The 15641-nt window shown below is 42.6% G+C and overlaps 1 protein-coding gene across 1 annotated transcript in view; it reads left to right on the plus strand.

Annotated features, from left to right (window-relative positions):
• The first annotated feature begins 2695 nt into the window (after nt 1–2695).
• The window catches only part of LOC140723428 (uncharacterized), a 91746-nt gene continuing 78800 nt past the window's right edge, over nt 2696–15641 (plus strand). The window contains exons 1-2 of the mRNA XM_073037995.1: nt 2696–2766; nt 5270–6522. Coding sequence (XP_072894096.1) covers nt 2696–2766; nt 5270–6413 — 1215 coding nt within the window. The 3' untranslated portion in view covers nt 6414–6522. The remainder of the gene's footprint in view (nt 2767–5269; nt 6523–15641) is intronic.

Raw genomic sequence — 15641 nt, forward strand, 5'->3', positions numbered from 1 at the left:
CCCATCTTGTTCAACCTCGGTCCAGTCTCTTAACCATCACCCCCCGCCCCGCTTCAGTGAGGTACATCAACCATCTGGGTCAACCTCGGTCCACCCTGTATCCCACACCTCAATGTTATACATCAGCAATCTTTCCTCCAACACTTGTCTTCATTGTGAAGTGTTCTTTTGAACCTCACTGAGTCATTTCCAGAATCGGTTATTGTTAGCTGGAATGCCAGAGTAACATCAGGTACCAGTTTTGTTGCGTATTGGTGTGGAAGTGCCAGTTTATGAACAGTGACGGGCTGACACACTGCAGCATTTTACTGGCAGCAAAGAGTTCTGGGAGAGTCGGTGCTTGGGCTATAATTCTGTATTCGGCATTCCAGGCATATGGAACTATTGTTGCTTTGGCTTTAACATTGGTTAGTGCTTCTACAGATGGGGCTGGATAGTCGTCCTTCTACAGCGAAGCAGAAAGTTCGAGCAGCTGGACATGTTGTGGGGAAATCCTGGATTGCACTACCCAGTGTGAGATGCGGGGTCGGTGTGTGAGACTCTCAGGGTCAGTGAGTGGCAGATTCAGCTATGTGACTCTGTGAGGTTGGGTCCTGGAGCATTCCAGCTTTTCATCCAAGTAAAATGGACTCGGGGATCGAGCTGCTTGGGCTTATGAGGTGTTGAGCGAGTATCTCTGTTGTAGGATCAGATTTTTGTTTCTGGAGTTCCTTTGGTAGCAAAGACTGCTAACTGAGGGGAGGATGGGTTACCATACCATCCTCACAGGGAGAGGCTGTGAGTAAATGGGCTGTTCCGTGTTTACAACAGTAGAAATAGACCAGTGACTTTGGTGTTCAAACTGTGTTTAGAAATCCCCCCTCACTGTCACCTGTCTGTCACTCGGTGGAAATCAGTCAGAATCTCAAGTTGCTGGAGATCTGCACTGAAAACTGAAATTTTTTTAAGTCATTCAGACGAAACGTTCTTCATCTGAATTGTAAAGTTTGTTCCCCTCCTTGCAGCTGTTCCTTACCTGCTGAGTGTTTCTAGTAATTCCAGTTTCCTTTCATTACATTCACCATGGACTGGTTAAAATTTCCTGAAATTGACCTGATCTAACCTGGAAATGGAAATGGCTCATTGTGTTATAGCAGAACAGTAAAGAAAGCACAACTTTCCCTGTAAATTATCCTGGTACCAATTTGTCTGTTATTCCTGGAAATGTGTTAAGTACAGTTGTTGCTAACAACGTTCACATGAATAATCTCAGGAGTGATCAGCTTTATGTGTGAGGAGCATTTGATGGTTCTGGACCTGTGGTCAATGGAGTTCAGAGGGACGGTGGGGGTGGTGGAGGGATGTATGGTTAAGTAAAACTACGGAATGCTGAAAAGCTGGGTTACAGTGGACATGGAGAGGATGTTTCCATTAGACAGAGAGTCTGTGATATGAGAGCACAATCTCAGAATAAAGATGCTTCCCTTTAAAACTGAGAAAAACGTTTTGTCCAAAAGATGTCTGATCTGTGGAATTTATTGCTGAAGAGGTTGGTTGAGGCTGCCATTTGGGTATATTTATGACAGAGATTAATATATTCCAAATTGCTAAGTAGCTGCAGGGTTACAGGAGGAAGGCAGGAATATTGTGTTGGAATAAAAATCAACCATGGTTGAATGGTGGGGCAGACCAGATGGATTGAATCATCTAATTACGTTCCTGACTGAATGATGGCTCCTTATCCCATATCATTTTGTGACGTGTGAGGGACAATAAAAGATTGTTTACTGAGATCATTATATCTGCATTCAACTTTTAACTTTCAGTGAGTTTTGTTCTTAGTAACATTAAGCAGAAATGTTTGGTTCTCCTTTTTATTGTTAATGTGCTTTATTATCTCTCTGGTTAAAGTTAGACCTGCGGTGAGAGGTCTATTGGAAGAAATACCCCAACTGGAAGCAAACCACAGCTGAAGACAGGGGAACAGCAACAAGTGAACCAGCCCGAGGACTGAGAGCATCAACTAGAGAGAATGCTTCTGACTCAGAGTTTCCATTGATTCAGTCAGGAGAAAGTTTGGTGAGTCTCATTTAGTCAAACATTGAAGTCATGGTTGAGCATGGTGCGATGAATGTGCTGAGCTGTGTATATCACATTACAAGAAGCATCGTAGGAAAGCCAGATGAGCTCAGGACAGGGAATTATGATATTGTAGCCATTATAGGGGCTTGTTTACACCCAACAGTCTGAGGGATTTAGAGAAACACATTTGTAGAGAGATTGCAGACCATGCCAAGAAACAAAAGTTGATTCAGTAAGTGATTTTAACTTTCCATATGCAGGCAGTCCCCAGGTTACATATGAGTTCTGATCCTGAGTCTGTCTTTAAGACAGATTTGTACGTATGTAGGAACAAGTACATCTGGTATTATTTAGCGTCAGTTAGTCAAACGTTTGTCTTAGTATATAGTATGTATTTTACTTTTCTATGTATATAAAACTATGTATGTATTCCAATAATTAAACTATTGTGTTGCTTAGTAATAATTGTAGCTTTCATCAGGGCAGGGACTTTCACATGCTCTATTATTCTCACTTTATCGATTATCATTTAAAATTGTTACGATAGTTGACCGACTGTAGCCTAATGCTTTTCCAATGACAGATGGCATTTCACCTCTTTCCAAACGCTTTATTATTCACACTTAATTTTCAAATGCGATCACTTCCTGTCAATGGAACAGAAACACTGCAGGTGGTGGGTGCCGACCTGCGCCAGCTCCCGAGGTCCACTGGGTCCTAAGAACTGCAGCACTAAATTCCCCAGGTCCTGAACTGCACCACACTGAGACAGGTTAAATGGGACTGGGGGTTGTGCTGGGTTTGGGTATTTGATCTTCCACAATATTCTGTGTGGGAATTTAAACTGGAGGTGGCAGTGTTTTTTTTACGAGGTCGAGTTGCAAGCTCGACAGCAACCCTGTATGGAGGGTACGGGAGTCACTGGATCGACATCAACCCGGCACGGGAGCAGTCTGTCACTAAAACAAACTCGGGAACCTCCGTTCTCTAGCCCGGTGCTGAGCTGACTGCGCCACCAGCTGACAGGAATGGCGGGAGGGGGGTGTGAGGTCAGGGTAAATCTTACTAAGAAAAATTTAAGCCCAATACAAAGTTAAACACTCAACACAGTGTCAATGGCAACGACTTAAAATGGCAGACTGCGTTCTCCTTCCTCGGTTCGTAAGTACAAGTTGTCCGTAAGTCGGACGTTCGTAACTCAGGGACTACCTGCTTTGACTGGGACTCGAATAGTGTAAAAGGGGTAGATGGGGTAGAGTTTCTCAAATGTGCCCTTAATCAGTATGTAACATTCCTGACATAGAAGTGTGCAATAAGCTGTTAGGAAATGATTGGGGCTGGTGACAGAAATTAGTGATCATAATGCCATGAAATTCAAAATAAAGATGGAAAAAGAGAGGTCTGGACCACTGGTTGAGATTCTAAATTGGAGAAAGGTCAATTTTGATGGTATCAGGAAGGATCTGACAAGTGTGGTTTGGGACAGGCTGTTTCCTGGCAAAGGAGTACTTGGTAAGTGGGAGGCCTTGAAAAGTGAAATTTTGAGGTTGTAGAGTTTGTATGTCCCTAACAACGTAAAAGTTGAAACGTAACCAGTGCAGAAACCTTGACTTTCAGGAAATATTGAGGCCCCGGATATTTTGTTCCTCTAAATGCCTCAGCTGCCAAGACTCATTAATGACTACAATATCATAATTCCATGTCCTGCATTCATCTGAGTTATTTTTAGTTGTCTTCTGTTAGGTTCTAAAAGCTTCAAAATAGTGCTTGCTCTTTTGTTTCCCCTCTCTTTGGCTTTTATGTTGTCTTTGGCTTCTCATTTCAGCCACGGTTGTGTCCTCCTGCCTTTCCAATGCTTCCACTTTTTTGGGATGCATCGATCACTCAGCGTCCGAATTGCTCCCAGAAAGTCCAGCCATTACTGCTCCATTGTCACTCCTACCTTTTCCCTTCCAAACAAGTTTGGCCAGCTTCTCTGACATAGAAACATGGAGAAGTTCAGTACAGAAAGAGGCTATTTGGCCCATCTAGTCAATGCTGAAAAAACCCCATTTAAGCTGTGCAACTACCTGCACCAAGACCATCACCCTCCATACCCCTACCATCCAGGCTCCCATCCAAACTTCTCTTAATTAGTGAAACTGAGCTCATATTCACCACTTGTGCTGACATCTCATTCCACACTCTCACAACCATTTCAGTAAAGAGCTTTTCCAAATGTTCCCATTAAATTTTCTCCTTCTCCACTTACCCATGACCTCTGGTTGTCATCGCACCCATCCTCAGTGGAAAATCCTCCTTCCCTTTACCCTATCCTTACCCTCATAATGTTGTATACTTCTGACAAATACTCAAAGCAATGTACAATTTCATTCTTTATGTTTAGAGCATTTTTAGGTGTATAAGATGATGAAGGGTATTGATCGTGTGGATAGACAGAGGTTTATTCCCAGGGCTGAAATGTCTAACACGAGGGGACATAGTTTTAAGGTGCTTGGAAATAGATACTGAGGGGATGTCAGAGGTAAGTATTTTACACAGAGAGTGGTGGGTGCGTGCAATACACTGCCGGCTATTTGTGTGAGAGTGTTTCAGTTACTGTGGGGCCAGGGACCCATGCAGCTCAGTGGGAACAGGGAATAATACCAATGGAGAGAGTCAAACTGAGCTAGGTCACAGATTGGAGATGGCAGAGATGACCCATTCTTATAGAGATAGGAAGAGCATCAGAGAGTTTGATGGTCATTCCAGATACCAGCACTGTGCCCAGTTAGAAGGTGATTTCTCTCTCCAAATTGCGTTGAACTTCACTGTAACAGTGTGATGTCAGAACACACCTTGACAACTCAAGTGATCTCAGCTGAAATATTGTTCTAAACCAATTGATGGATTTTGTAAATCTTTTTACAGTTTAAAAATGACAAGGAATTCGTCTACGGGAATGTCTAACACAACACACACGTTTTGCTGTCTCTTTTGATATTTAAGAAGTGGAGCAAGGGATTCATTAGATTATCCTTCCTGCTCAGACTGTGGGGAGGGATTCACTCGTTCATTTCAACTGAAGGTACATCAGCAAGTTCACACTGGGACAAGGCCATTCACCTGTTCTGTTTGTGAGAAGGGATTCAGTCGTCTTCCCACCTGTGACACACTAGTCAGATCACACTGGGCAGAAGCTGGTTATCTGCTGAATTTGTGGGGAAAGCTTCATTTTGTCATCTAACCTAATGGCTCACCAGCGAGTTCACACCGGGGAGCGGCCATTCACCTGCTCAGACTGTGGGAAGAGATTCACTCGGTCATCCCAACTGAAGGTACATCAGAGAGTTCACACTGGAGACAGACCATTCACTTGCTCAGACTGTGGGAAGGGATTCACTCAGTCATCCGACCTACTCACACACCAGTCAGTTCACACTGGCGAAAGGCCATTCAGCTGCTCAGACTGTGGGAAGGGATTCACTCAGTCATCCGCCCTAATGGCACACCGACGAGTTCACACCGGGGAGCGGCCGTTCACCTGCTCGAACTGTGGGAAGAGATTCACTCGGTCATCCCAACTGAAGGTACATCAGCGAGTTCACACCGGGGAGAGGCCATTCACCTGCTCAGACTGTGGGAAGGGATTCACTCGGTCATCTAACCTAATGGCACACCAGCGAATTCACACCGGGGAGCGGCCGTTCACCTGCTCAGACTGTGGGAAGGGATTCACTTGCTCACCCCAACTGAAGGTACATCAGCGAGTTCACACCGGGGAGAGGCCATTCACCTGTTCAGACTGTGGGAAGAGATTCACTTGGTCATCCCAAATGAAGGTACATCAGCGAATTCACACTGGAGAGAGGCCGTTCATCTGCTCAGACTGTGGGAAGGGATTCATTTGCTCTTCCCAGCTGAAGGTACACCAGTCAGTTCACACTGGGGAGAGGCTGTACACTTGCTCAGTCTGTGGGAAGGGATTCACCCGGTCATCTCAGTTACTGAGACACCAGTCAGTTCACACTGGTGAGTGGCTGTTCACCTGCTTGGACTGTGGGAAGGGATTCACTGAATCATCTCAACTGAAGGTACATCAGAGAGTTCACACTGTGGAGAGGCCATTCACCTGCTCAGACTGTGGGAAGGGATTCACTCGGTCATCCGACCTACTGGCACACCAACGAGTTCACACCGGGGAGCGGCCATTCATCTGCTCAGACTGTGGGAAGGGATTCACTCGGTCATCCGACCTACTGGCACACCAGCGAAGTCATACCGGGGAGCGGCCATTCACCTGCTCAGACTGTGGGAAGGGATTCACTCGGTCATCTAAACTGAAGGTACATCAGCGAGTTCACACTGGGTAGAGGCTGATCACCTGCTCAGACTTCGGGAAAAGATTTTCTCAGCCAAATCAACCAAGTGTGCATCATTGAGTTCTTACCGGGGAGTGTCCGTTCACCTGCTGTGAATGTGGTAAGCAATTCACTCAGTAATCAGACACAGACATACTTTATTGTTCCCGAGGGAAATTGGGTTTTGTTACAGTCGCACCAACCAAGAATAGGAAATATAGCAATATGAAACCATAAATAATTAAATAATACTAAGTAAGTTATGCTGTTACGTACCCCGTAACTGGGTTAACAGACCAGCAGAAATGGAAGGATACGTTGGAGTCTGGTGGTATTTTAACTAAAGGTGTTTTTTTAGTAAAATAAGCAAAACAGTATCAATAATGCAAATATACATATAAAACAGGTTAGCAATAATAAACACAGAAGTGTAGGAATAATAATCAATAATAATAAACAAGCTCTATGAATGTCTAGGGGTAAATGACTAGTCATAAGAGAATATAAAGTTCAGTTCGTCCATACTGAGGTACCGTTGCTGTGCTGCAATTGTTGGAGAGGGAGAGAGGGAGTGAGAGAGAGCGAGCATGAGATTGAGCAGCTGCAGCAGGCAAACCTTCTGTTGTCTTCTTGTGCCATTGTACCATTGTGGTCATTCGGTTATGACCCCTCCGTTCTCAGCTGGACTGTTCTTCTGTTGAGGACTCGTCACTCTGGCATGAGTGGACACACACACAAGTCCCCACCGGCCCTGCTGTAACACTGTGAGCTTTTGTGACCGATCTCCTGATTCGGTCCTCTAAGCCCCCACCTTCCTGTGGGTGCACAACACTCGGTCAGTGTCCACTGGTGTGTCTGAGGAGTGTCTCCCCAGACTCGTCTTTTGTCCCCACTGACGGGGTATCAGCCATCCATCAACTCAATGTGTCTAGGTCCATCAAACTAGGCCACTCCTGCTGTCTCCTCAGGAATGTTAACGAGGAAAGAAGTGTCCCTGCAGCAAAAGGTTTTGTTTCCCTTTCCATCAGTGAAGAAGCCATAATACATAAATCAGTCGTCTCTCTCTCTCTAATCTGTAGCAGATGTCTCTACCTCTGTTCTTCATCTCTCTCTCTCTCTCATTAGCAGCATAGTCCTCAGGGGGGAAGGGTCAGCTCTGGACCCCATTTCCATCTGGTCTGTTCAGCACACATAACACCCCCACCCTTCAAAAAATTTTCACCAGGGTGAAGATTAACTAGTAAAGCACAGTACAGAGTCTAATCTAATACGGAAGTGGTCTTTAACTACAAGGATAACACAGGTATATTTTCAAATTAACACCTGGATAAACAATCAGCAATTACATTGTCATTTCCCTTTACATTTCGTATTTTAATATCAAACTCTTGAACAACAGACTCCAACTTAATAACCGTCTATTTTTATTCTTCATTTTTGTCAAAAATACTAAGGGGTTGTGATCAGTATAAACTATCACTGGTTTCTGTGCTGGACAAATGTAGACCTCAAAATGCTGTAATGCCAGGGTAAGTGACAGTAATTCTTTTTCTACAGTGGAGTTAATTCTTAGCTTATGTGTATATCACAAAGAGTGAACCAATACATGTGTGATTATAATGTAGTACATTACAGAAGTTTGTGCAAATAGTAATCTCTATTTTACTTCTAAACTTAACTTTCAGTCAACCTACTATGATATCATCTTTAACTTTCACAAGCTTCGTCCAGAAAAACAAAGCTTATCACCAATGTTTTCTAAACTGAGCCCATTTTCTGAACTTCCACACCACTCATTAATTTTAAGCAGGTCATTAATTTTATCTTCAGGATCTTTAATTTGATTAGTTTCCTTAATGACACTAGCAGATGGTCTCTCTGAGCCAAAACAACACTTGAAGTTCTGCCTCTCCAAATCACATACTTGTGCAACATCACCAAGTTGTTTATCCTTAAATTTCAAAACAAACACCTTGTTAACAAACCACTGTTTAGTTAACAGTCCCTTCCCTTTGCATAACAGTCCTGGAACCAAACCTGACTTTACATTTACTTTATTCAAAAGTCCAGTAACACTTTTTCCCTCAGTATCTTCAATAACATCCATCTCACCAGCTTTTATCTCATCACTAACTTTTAACACAAGTGACTGAGAATCCTCACTTTCTACTGGTGCCAAGTTTAACCCTTTCTTCACTGAACCAAGTCCATCTGACCCAAAAGGATTGCATTGCTTTTTAACCAAATCAGATACCTCAGACCTTTCCTGAGTCTCCACACAAGGTTCAGTACCCTGTGAATCCACAGGTACCTTCACAACCCGAACACAGGCAAATGGGACATCTGCCTCTTCTAGGCTTTCAATACCAGTCCCAGTTTCAAATTCCAAGTTCCCCTGATCCTCCCAGTTACTCTCTCGGCATCTGGAGTAAACTCAACCTTGCGGGTTAAAACAACCTCGTCTGCTAACCCAGCAGACTCCCTCAAGGTAGCGGCATCCTTTACATCTCGGAAAGCCTTTGCATTATCGGGAACACACTTAAATTCTTCAACTACAACCAGCTCTGTCAAGCCGGACAGATCATCCGTGTCCAACCCTGGACCTTCGAACTGCCACATCTGTTCCTCATCTTGGCTCTGTGCCTCCATAAATTCCTTCCTCACTCCAAAATGTCCACCCAGGGGTATCTTACGGGCCAATTTCAAAATTCTGTTCCTTGACAACACTAACTCGGCTTTGTTTCCCTTACTTCCCTTAGCCCCACTATTCTCCATTTTGCCATCCCCCAACCTCTCCTGGTACAAGGCTGATAAAAACGTCTCTGCTAAATCAAGGTTGGACTCAGCTAAATCAGCAGTTTTCTTAACAGCTTTCCTCGACATCCTTCTGGTGACTGCACTTGCAGGATTAAATTCAGAAACTATGGGCGGGTCCTCAGTCCTGGCAGGCTTACTCGTGAGCTGAACTGCAGAGAACACCCCCCTCCCCACTCCGGCCAGGTCATTCCCGAGTAAGACATCTACATCGGGTATCGGGAGTGCAGACCGTATCCCTATCGTGACTGGTCCAGATATCAGGTCACTTTTCAGAAATACTTCATGTAACGGTATGGCCTCAGTTCCTTTTCCAATCCCCTCTATCACGTTCTCGTCACCAGTATCTGTCTCACTACTGAATTCCAATGCTCTGCTTAGGATTAAGGACTAAAAAGCCCCAGTGTCTCTCCAGATTCTTACTGGCACTGGGGGTGACCCCTCCCTCACAGATACCAACCCAGTTGAAGAGAATTTCTACATCCCTCCTGAGCTCTGTTTAGCTCCTCCTCTTATAACGGCATTTCAACCGGCTTAACACAGCCCGTCGGCGCGGCCGCCTTTCCTTTCCCCGTCTCCTTCTTCGGAGCAAAGCACTTAGATGCTATGTGGCCAGATTTCCCACTTTTATAACACACAAAACTAGGAGACCTCCTGCCAGACTGCTTTTCCTTCTTGTCTTTTCCGGTAGACCCCGGCTTAGTCTCAGACTTACCCAGTAGGCTTTCTCTACCATCCCTACTCCTCCTGTGGTAGCAGTTATTTGGGGAAAATTTCATTTTATGGGTTAAGGCGTATTCATCTGCTAGCTTGGCAGATTCTGATATGGACTTATTCTTCTTCTCGTTCAGGTATGTCCGGACATTATCCGGAACACAACCTTTTATTTCTTCGATCAGGATCAACTTTCGTAGGTGGTAGAAATCCTTCTCAACCCCTTCTGCAGCGCACCAGCGGTCAAAGTACACACACTTCTCGTAGGCAAACTCTGTGAACGTCTGGTTCCACTGCTTCCTTAAGTCCCTGAACTTTTGTCTATACGCTTTGGGTACCAGCTCATAGGCCTGAAGGATAGCCAGTTTTGCTTCCTCATAATCCTCTGCAGCCTCCACAGACAACGCAGCATATGCTCCTTAAGCCTTCCCTTTAAGTACACTTTGTAACAACACCACCCACTTATCTCTAGGCCACTTCTGGTTCGCGGCCACTTTTTCCCTTCAGGAAAGTGTTCCAACAACTCTGCCTTGAATATCTGCATCGTGACATAATGTTCAGCTATCTTACGTTGTATCTCTGCCATCGTCATCCCTTTCTTAACCTCCTTGAATTCCAAGGACTCCACCATTTCCCACAACTCAGACTTTTTAGCCTTCTTTAAACCCACAGGGTCCGGATTTAACAGAAACTCATCAACATCCATTTCTGCTGCCTGTATTTCTGGTTTCTCACACAACCAGATCAGATAAGGGAAATCTATCACTTTAGCTAAAGGTGTTTATTAGTAAAATAAGCAAAACAGTATCAATCATGCAAATACATATATAAAACAGGTTAGCAATAATAAACATAGAAGTGTAGGAATAATAATCAATAATAAGAAACAAGCTCTATCAATGTCTAGGGGTAAGTGGAAACCAGTCCAGGACCAGCCTATTGGCTCAGGGTGTCTGACACTCCGAGGGAGGAGTTGTAAAGTTTGATGGCCACAGGCAGGAATGACTTCCTATGACGCTCAGTGTTACATCTCGGTGGAATGAGTCTAACCAGTACTTTATGGAGTGGATGGGAGACATTGTCCAAGATGGCATGCAACCTGGACAGCATCCTCTTTTCAGACACCACCATCAGAGAGTCCAGTTCCACCCCTACAACATCACTGGCCTTACAAATGAGTTTGTTGTTTCTGTTGGTGTCTGCTACCCTCAGCCTGCTGCCCCAGCACACAACAGCAAACATGATAGCACTGGCCACCACATCCTCAGCATCATCCGGCAGATATTAAAGGACCTCAGTCTCCTCAGGAAATAGAGACAGCTCTGACCCTTCTTGTAGACAGCCTCAGTGTCCTTTAATCTAACCTTATGTAACTCTCGCTTTGGCTCTCAGTTTAATATAGGGGGTGATAGACCCGCAGCCCAGCCAAACTTAAGAGATCTTGTTTGGGGGGGTGCTGTGTGTTGTGTCCCCTGTAACAAATCAGTACCCTGAAATACAAAACAGTACACAATATGTAATTAAGTGATTGAGCTTTATAATTCTTACTTTGACTATAGGGTTAGTAAAGAAAACAAAAAAAAAGAAAAAGGGCCCACTCTCTCCATTCACATCTTCTCATCTCTCCCCTGCAAAAGAGCACAAAATCTCTCTTCCAAACTCACAAGAAAGAACATTTCTCTCATTGGATAGCCCCACACTCCAAAACCCTGTCATCTCTAGTTGTAACCTAAACATTGTTATACTTGTGACAGAATACCGGCTTCACACTGGGGAGAAAGTATCAATGAGCTGCATGCTGGATATTTGTCCATCACCATTGCTGAATGCAATTTTGAGAGTGACTGTCGGTGCTGAACTCTGCAACTATTGCTGCTGCTCACCACACCCAGTTCTGCACCCTGGTCACTGGGCATGGGAGTAGTTTCTTCTGCTGCACATTCACCTTTAATGGGACTGGAGTTTAATATTCTGGATCTGAGACAAATAAATCAGTTCTATTTTAAACTCTGTCTTGGTGAATTTACAACACACCTAGTGTACAGTAGAGAGTCAACTCAGGCCAGCTGGACCCAGTGATTCTGTTCCACAACAGTCCTTTTAAATCCTCCCATTTTCCTCCTCACTCTCTCCTTGTGGTGATGGGTTTCAAACAGTCACCACTCTGTGGGTGAAGAGGTTTCCCTTTAATTTTCTACTGACTGAAGAAGTCGAGCTGACTGAAGTTCTGTCTGAGATGTTCTTCACCCCTCTAATCTCTGGATGAGGAAGAATGACATCGGGAGTTAAACTCCTTAATCACGACTCATTTCCACATTATAGGTCACTTTCCCTGCTTCTAAAGTGTTGTTAGAGAATGCCACTGTTCTCTAAAGACTGAAAGCAGAATGGGAAATGATTAGTTGAATTTTCAATGAAGCAGGGTCAGAAACCAGAGGCAGGTCTGCACAGGGCAGAGATTGGGGCTCTGGACGATGGTCGAGGTAAGAACGTATGATGAGGAGAAGGGAATCAGCAGCGGGGCGTGGCAACAAATGACAGAGTAGCAACATTTGGAAGCTGATTGATGGAGAAAATAATTTGGTTGACTGATGACACAAACAACACCTGGGGTGCGGTGCTCCACTGGTCGAGGAACACGCGTGTGTTGAGAATGGTTTTATCTGTTGGGGGAGTTGTTCCTGTTTGTTTATCCTGTAATATTATATCTGGATGGTTTTTATGGATTGTACTATCTGAAATAATGTATTGATTATCATCTAAATTGTAAGATTTTGACTCTAAAACTGTATCGGGCTTGAATTTATGGTACCTTTATGAAGTGATGGAGGGCATTCATGAGTTTGTATTTTAAAGCAAGATTTTGGTGAATGATATTTGCCATTTGTTTGTACCTTTGTAAGTAATGTGATTGAGTTACTGCTGCAGGATCCTGGAACGTGTTGGATTGTGTCTGGTTTCTCTGGCATTTTCTGCACTAACTGCCTCGTTTGTTAATATTTCATGTATTTTTGATGTTTCCCCCCTTTTGTCAAACATCTTGTCCTGTATTTCTGCAGGGAACCCCTTTGTTTTTTGGGGAGAGGTCTCCAACTCTCAGTCATGTGCTCAAGGCTTCCTTGTTCCCATCGAGTCTGCTCAGATCGTTGGGATGTCTCGCATGGAGGGTCATACTCATTCCACTGGTTAATGTTTTCTTCCAGAGTGATGATTTATTATTCTGAGTTGGCCTCTCATGTACGTGTTCTGGTCTGTATTTCTTATCACGATTGCAAATACACACATGGAGTGCTGAATCCTCTTCATTTTTGATGAAAATATATACTTAAAAGTTTTATCTGACTGTTTTTTCTTGTTTTTTTTATTGAAGTTCATCATCAAACATTTCCAGAAGATGTATTTCAGACATTGTAGATATATATCATATAATCATATATGCCACAAATCTCCGCATGGAATTTATCTGAGGTATACACTTATAGAAAAGAGTTAAAGAAAAAACAAGCAAAAGGAAAAAAAAACTATGTACATGTAGGGAGTGATCTTTTTTTTTTTTACAACATATTCATTGATTTGTGAGAATAAAATCAGGCCTATGAGGCATTACGTAGTTAAACCATTTTTCCCAGTGTGAATCAATTTGTTCCAGATTATGATTATCTTCTCCATTTTGTAAATGTCCATTGTAATTTCCATCCATGCATTTAAACTTGGGCTCTCCTGTGATAACCATTTCCCAGTAACAGTCTTGTTACCAGCCGCCAACAATATATTCATTAAATATTTATCTTTTTTCAACCATTCTTGAGGTATATATCCAAAATATATGGTCTTACTCCCCAAGGGTATTTCACATTTAAAGATGGCATGTCAGGCATTGTGTATCCCCCTCCAATAGTCTTTGATAACAGGGCAGTCACAAAAAATATAATAATGATTTGCATTTCTATTTCCAGTTTCTCCAGCAAACAGCGAGATTACTATCATAATGGGATTTCTGGGAGGGTGTAATGAAATATCTTTTCAAGTTTTTCCATCCAAACTCCTTCCATTTCTAAGAACTGGTACACTTCCATTGATACCTCCATATTATTGTCCATTCTTCCTCAGATATAATTATCCCTCCTTGCTTCTCCCATTTTGTTTTAATGTATGAAGTCAAATATGTTTTAAGATTTGACAAACCCTTATGCATGCTTGAAATAATTCTACTACCGTTATCTGAATTATATGCTTTTCTAACTAGCTCTATCATGCATGTACTTGCCTTGGTTACAATTTTAAGCATCCTATTTACATACTGTCGCATCTATAAGTACTGATAAAAATCTTGTTTTTCTAAATGTTTCTCTTTCAGCATTTCAAAGCTGAACAGTGTTCCTTCTTTCATTATGTTGCAAAGAACTGTTATTCCTTTAGCTGTCCAGTCCTTAAATCTAGCGTCCAATTTATTTGGTGTAAAATCCGAGTCATATGCACACCATTGAAGAATTGCAGTATCTCCCTCGAGATTATATTCTTTTATAGTAGTTTGCCATATTTTAAGAGTCAATTTCACCCATGGATTATCAATAGTATTTATGTACCTTTGCAAGTTATTATCCGCCAAAATTGCTTGCATGGGGATGGGAAGTACCCGCTCCTCAATGTTTTTCTATTGAGCGTCATATGATGGGTTGCACCAACATACCACAGCTCTCAGCTGTGCTGCAAAATAATAACCTCGAAGAGAAGTTAGGCCGCATCCACCCTTTTCCTTTGCTAATTGCAAAGTTTTGAGATGAATTCTAGGCCTTTTACCTTGCCAAATATACCTTGATAACATCTTGTTCCAATCATTGAATTGATTTTGATTAATCTCTATTGGTAGGGGCTGAAAGAGCTATAACAGTCTGGGCAGTATATTAATTATAATAGACTCAATCCTTGAACTGAAACTAAAAGAAAGGAATCAGGTTCCATCTTGCTATATATTCCTTAATTTTTTTTTATATATAAAGGCTAATAATTACATTCTGATAATGTTACCTAATCTTTTGGCATAATGATGCCCAAATATTTGAAAGACTCTGTTTGCCATGCTGAGGGATATCTACTTTCAATTTCTCTTGGTGGGCTATAGTAATATGAAAGTAATTGGGTTTTATCTATGTTGATCTTGTATTCTGGTAATTGACCATATTGTTCAAAGGATTGCATCAATCAGGTAAAGAGTATGTTGGTTGCCCTAGATAGATCAAAATGTCATCCGCGTAACATGCCAATTTATGCTCTGTCCCTTTAATAGTAATTCCCCATTTTGTCTGATGTATTGAGCTAATGGTTCCAGATATAATGCGAAGAGTAGTGGTGACCATGCACAACCCTGTCTTGTGCCCCTTCCTAGGGTAAGACTATTTGATAAATATCCATTGATTTTAATCCTAGCAGTAGGGTTGTCATATAGTGCCTGTATAGTTTTAATAATTGTTATGGAAACCAAATCTATGTAAAACTCTGTAAAGAAAATTCCAATTAACCGAATCAAATGCCTTTTCAGCGTCCACGCTTATCACTATTGCTTTGATTTTATTTTTTTGTATATATGATCCATAATGTGAAGTATCCTTCGTATATTGTGCAAACACGAGGAAATCTGCAGATGCTGGAAATTCAAACAACACACACACAATGCTGGTGGAACACAGCAGGCCAGGCAGCATCTATAGGGAG

The sequence above is a fragment of the Hemitrygon akajei genome, unplaced genomic scaffold (assembly GCF_048418815.1).
Source record: "Hemitrygon akajei unplaced genomic scaffold, sHemAka1.3 Scf000113, whole genome shotgun sequence".
Lineage (NCBI taxonomy): Eukaryota > Metazoa > Chordata > Chondrichthyes > Myliobatiformes > Dasyatidae > Hemitrygon > Hemitrygon akajei.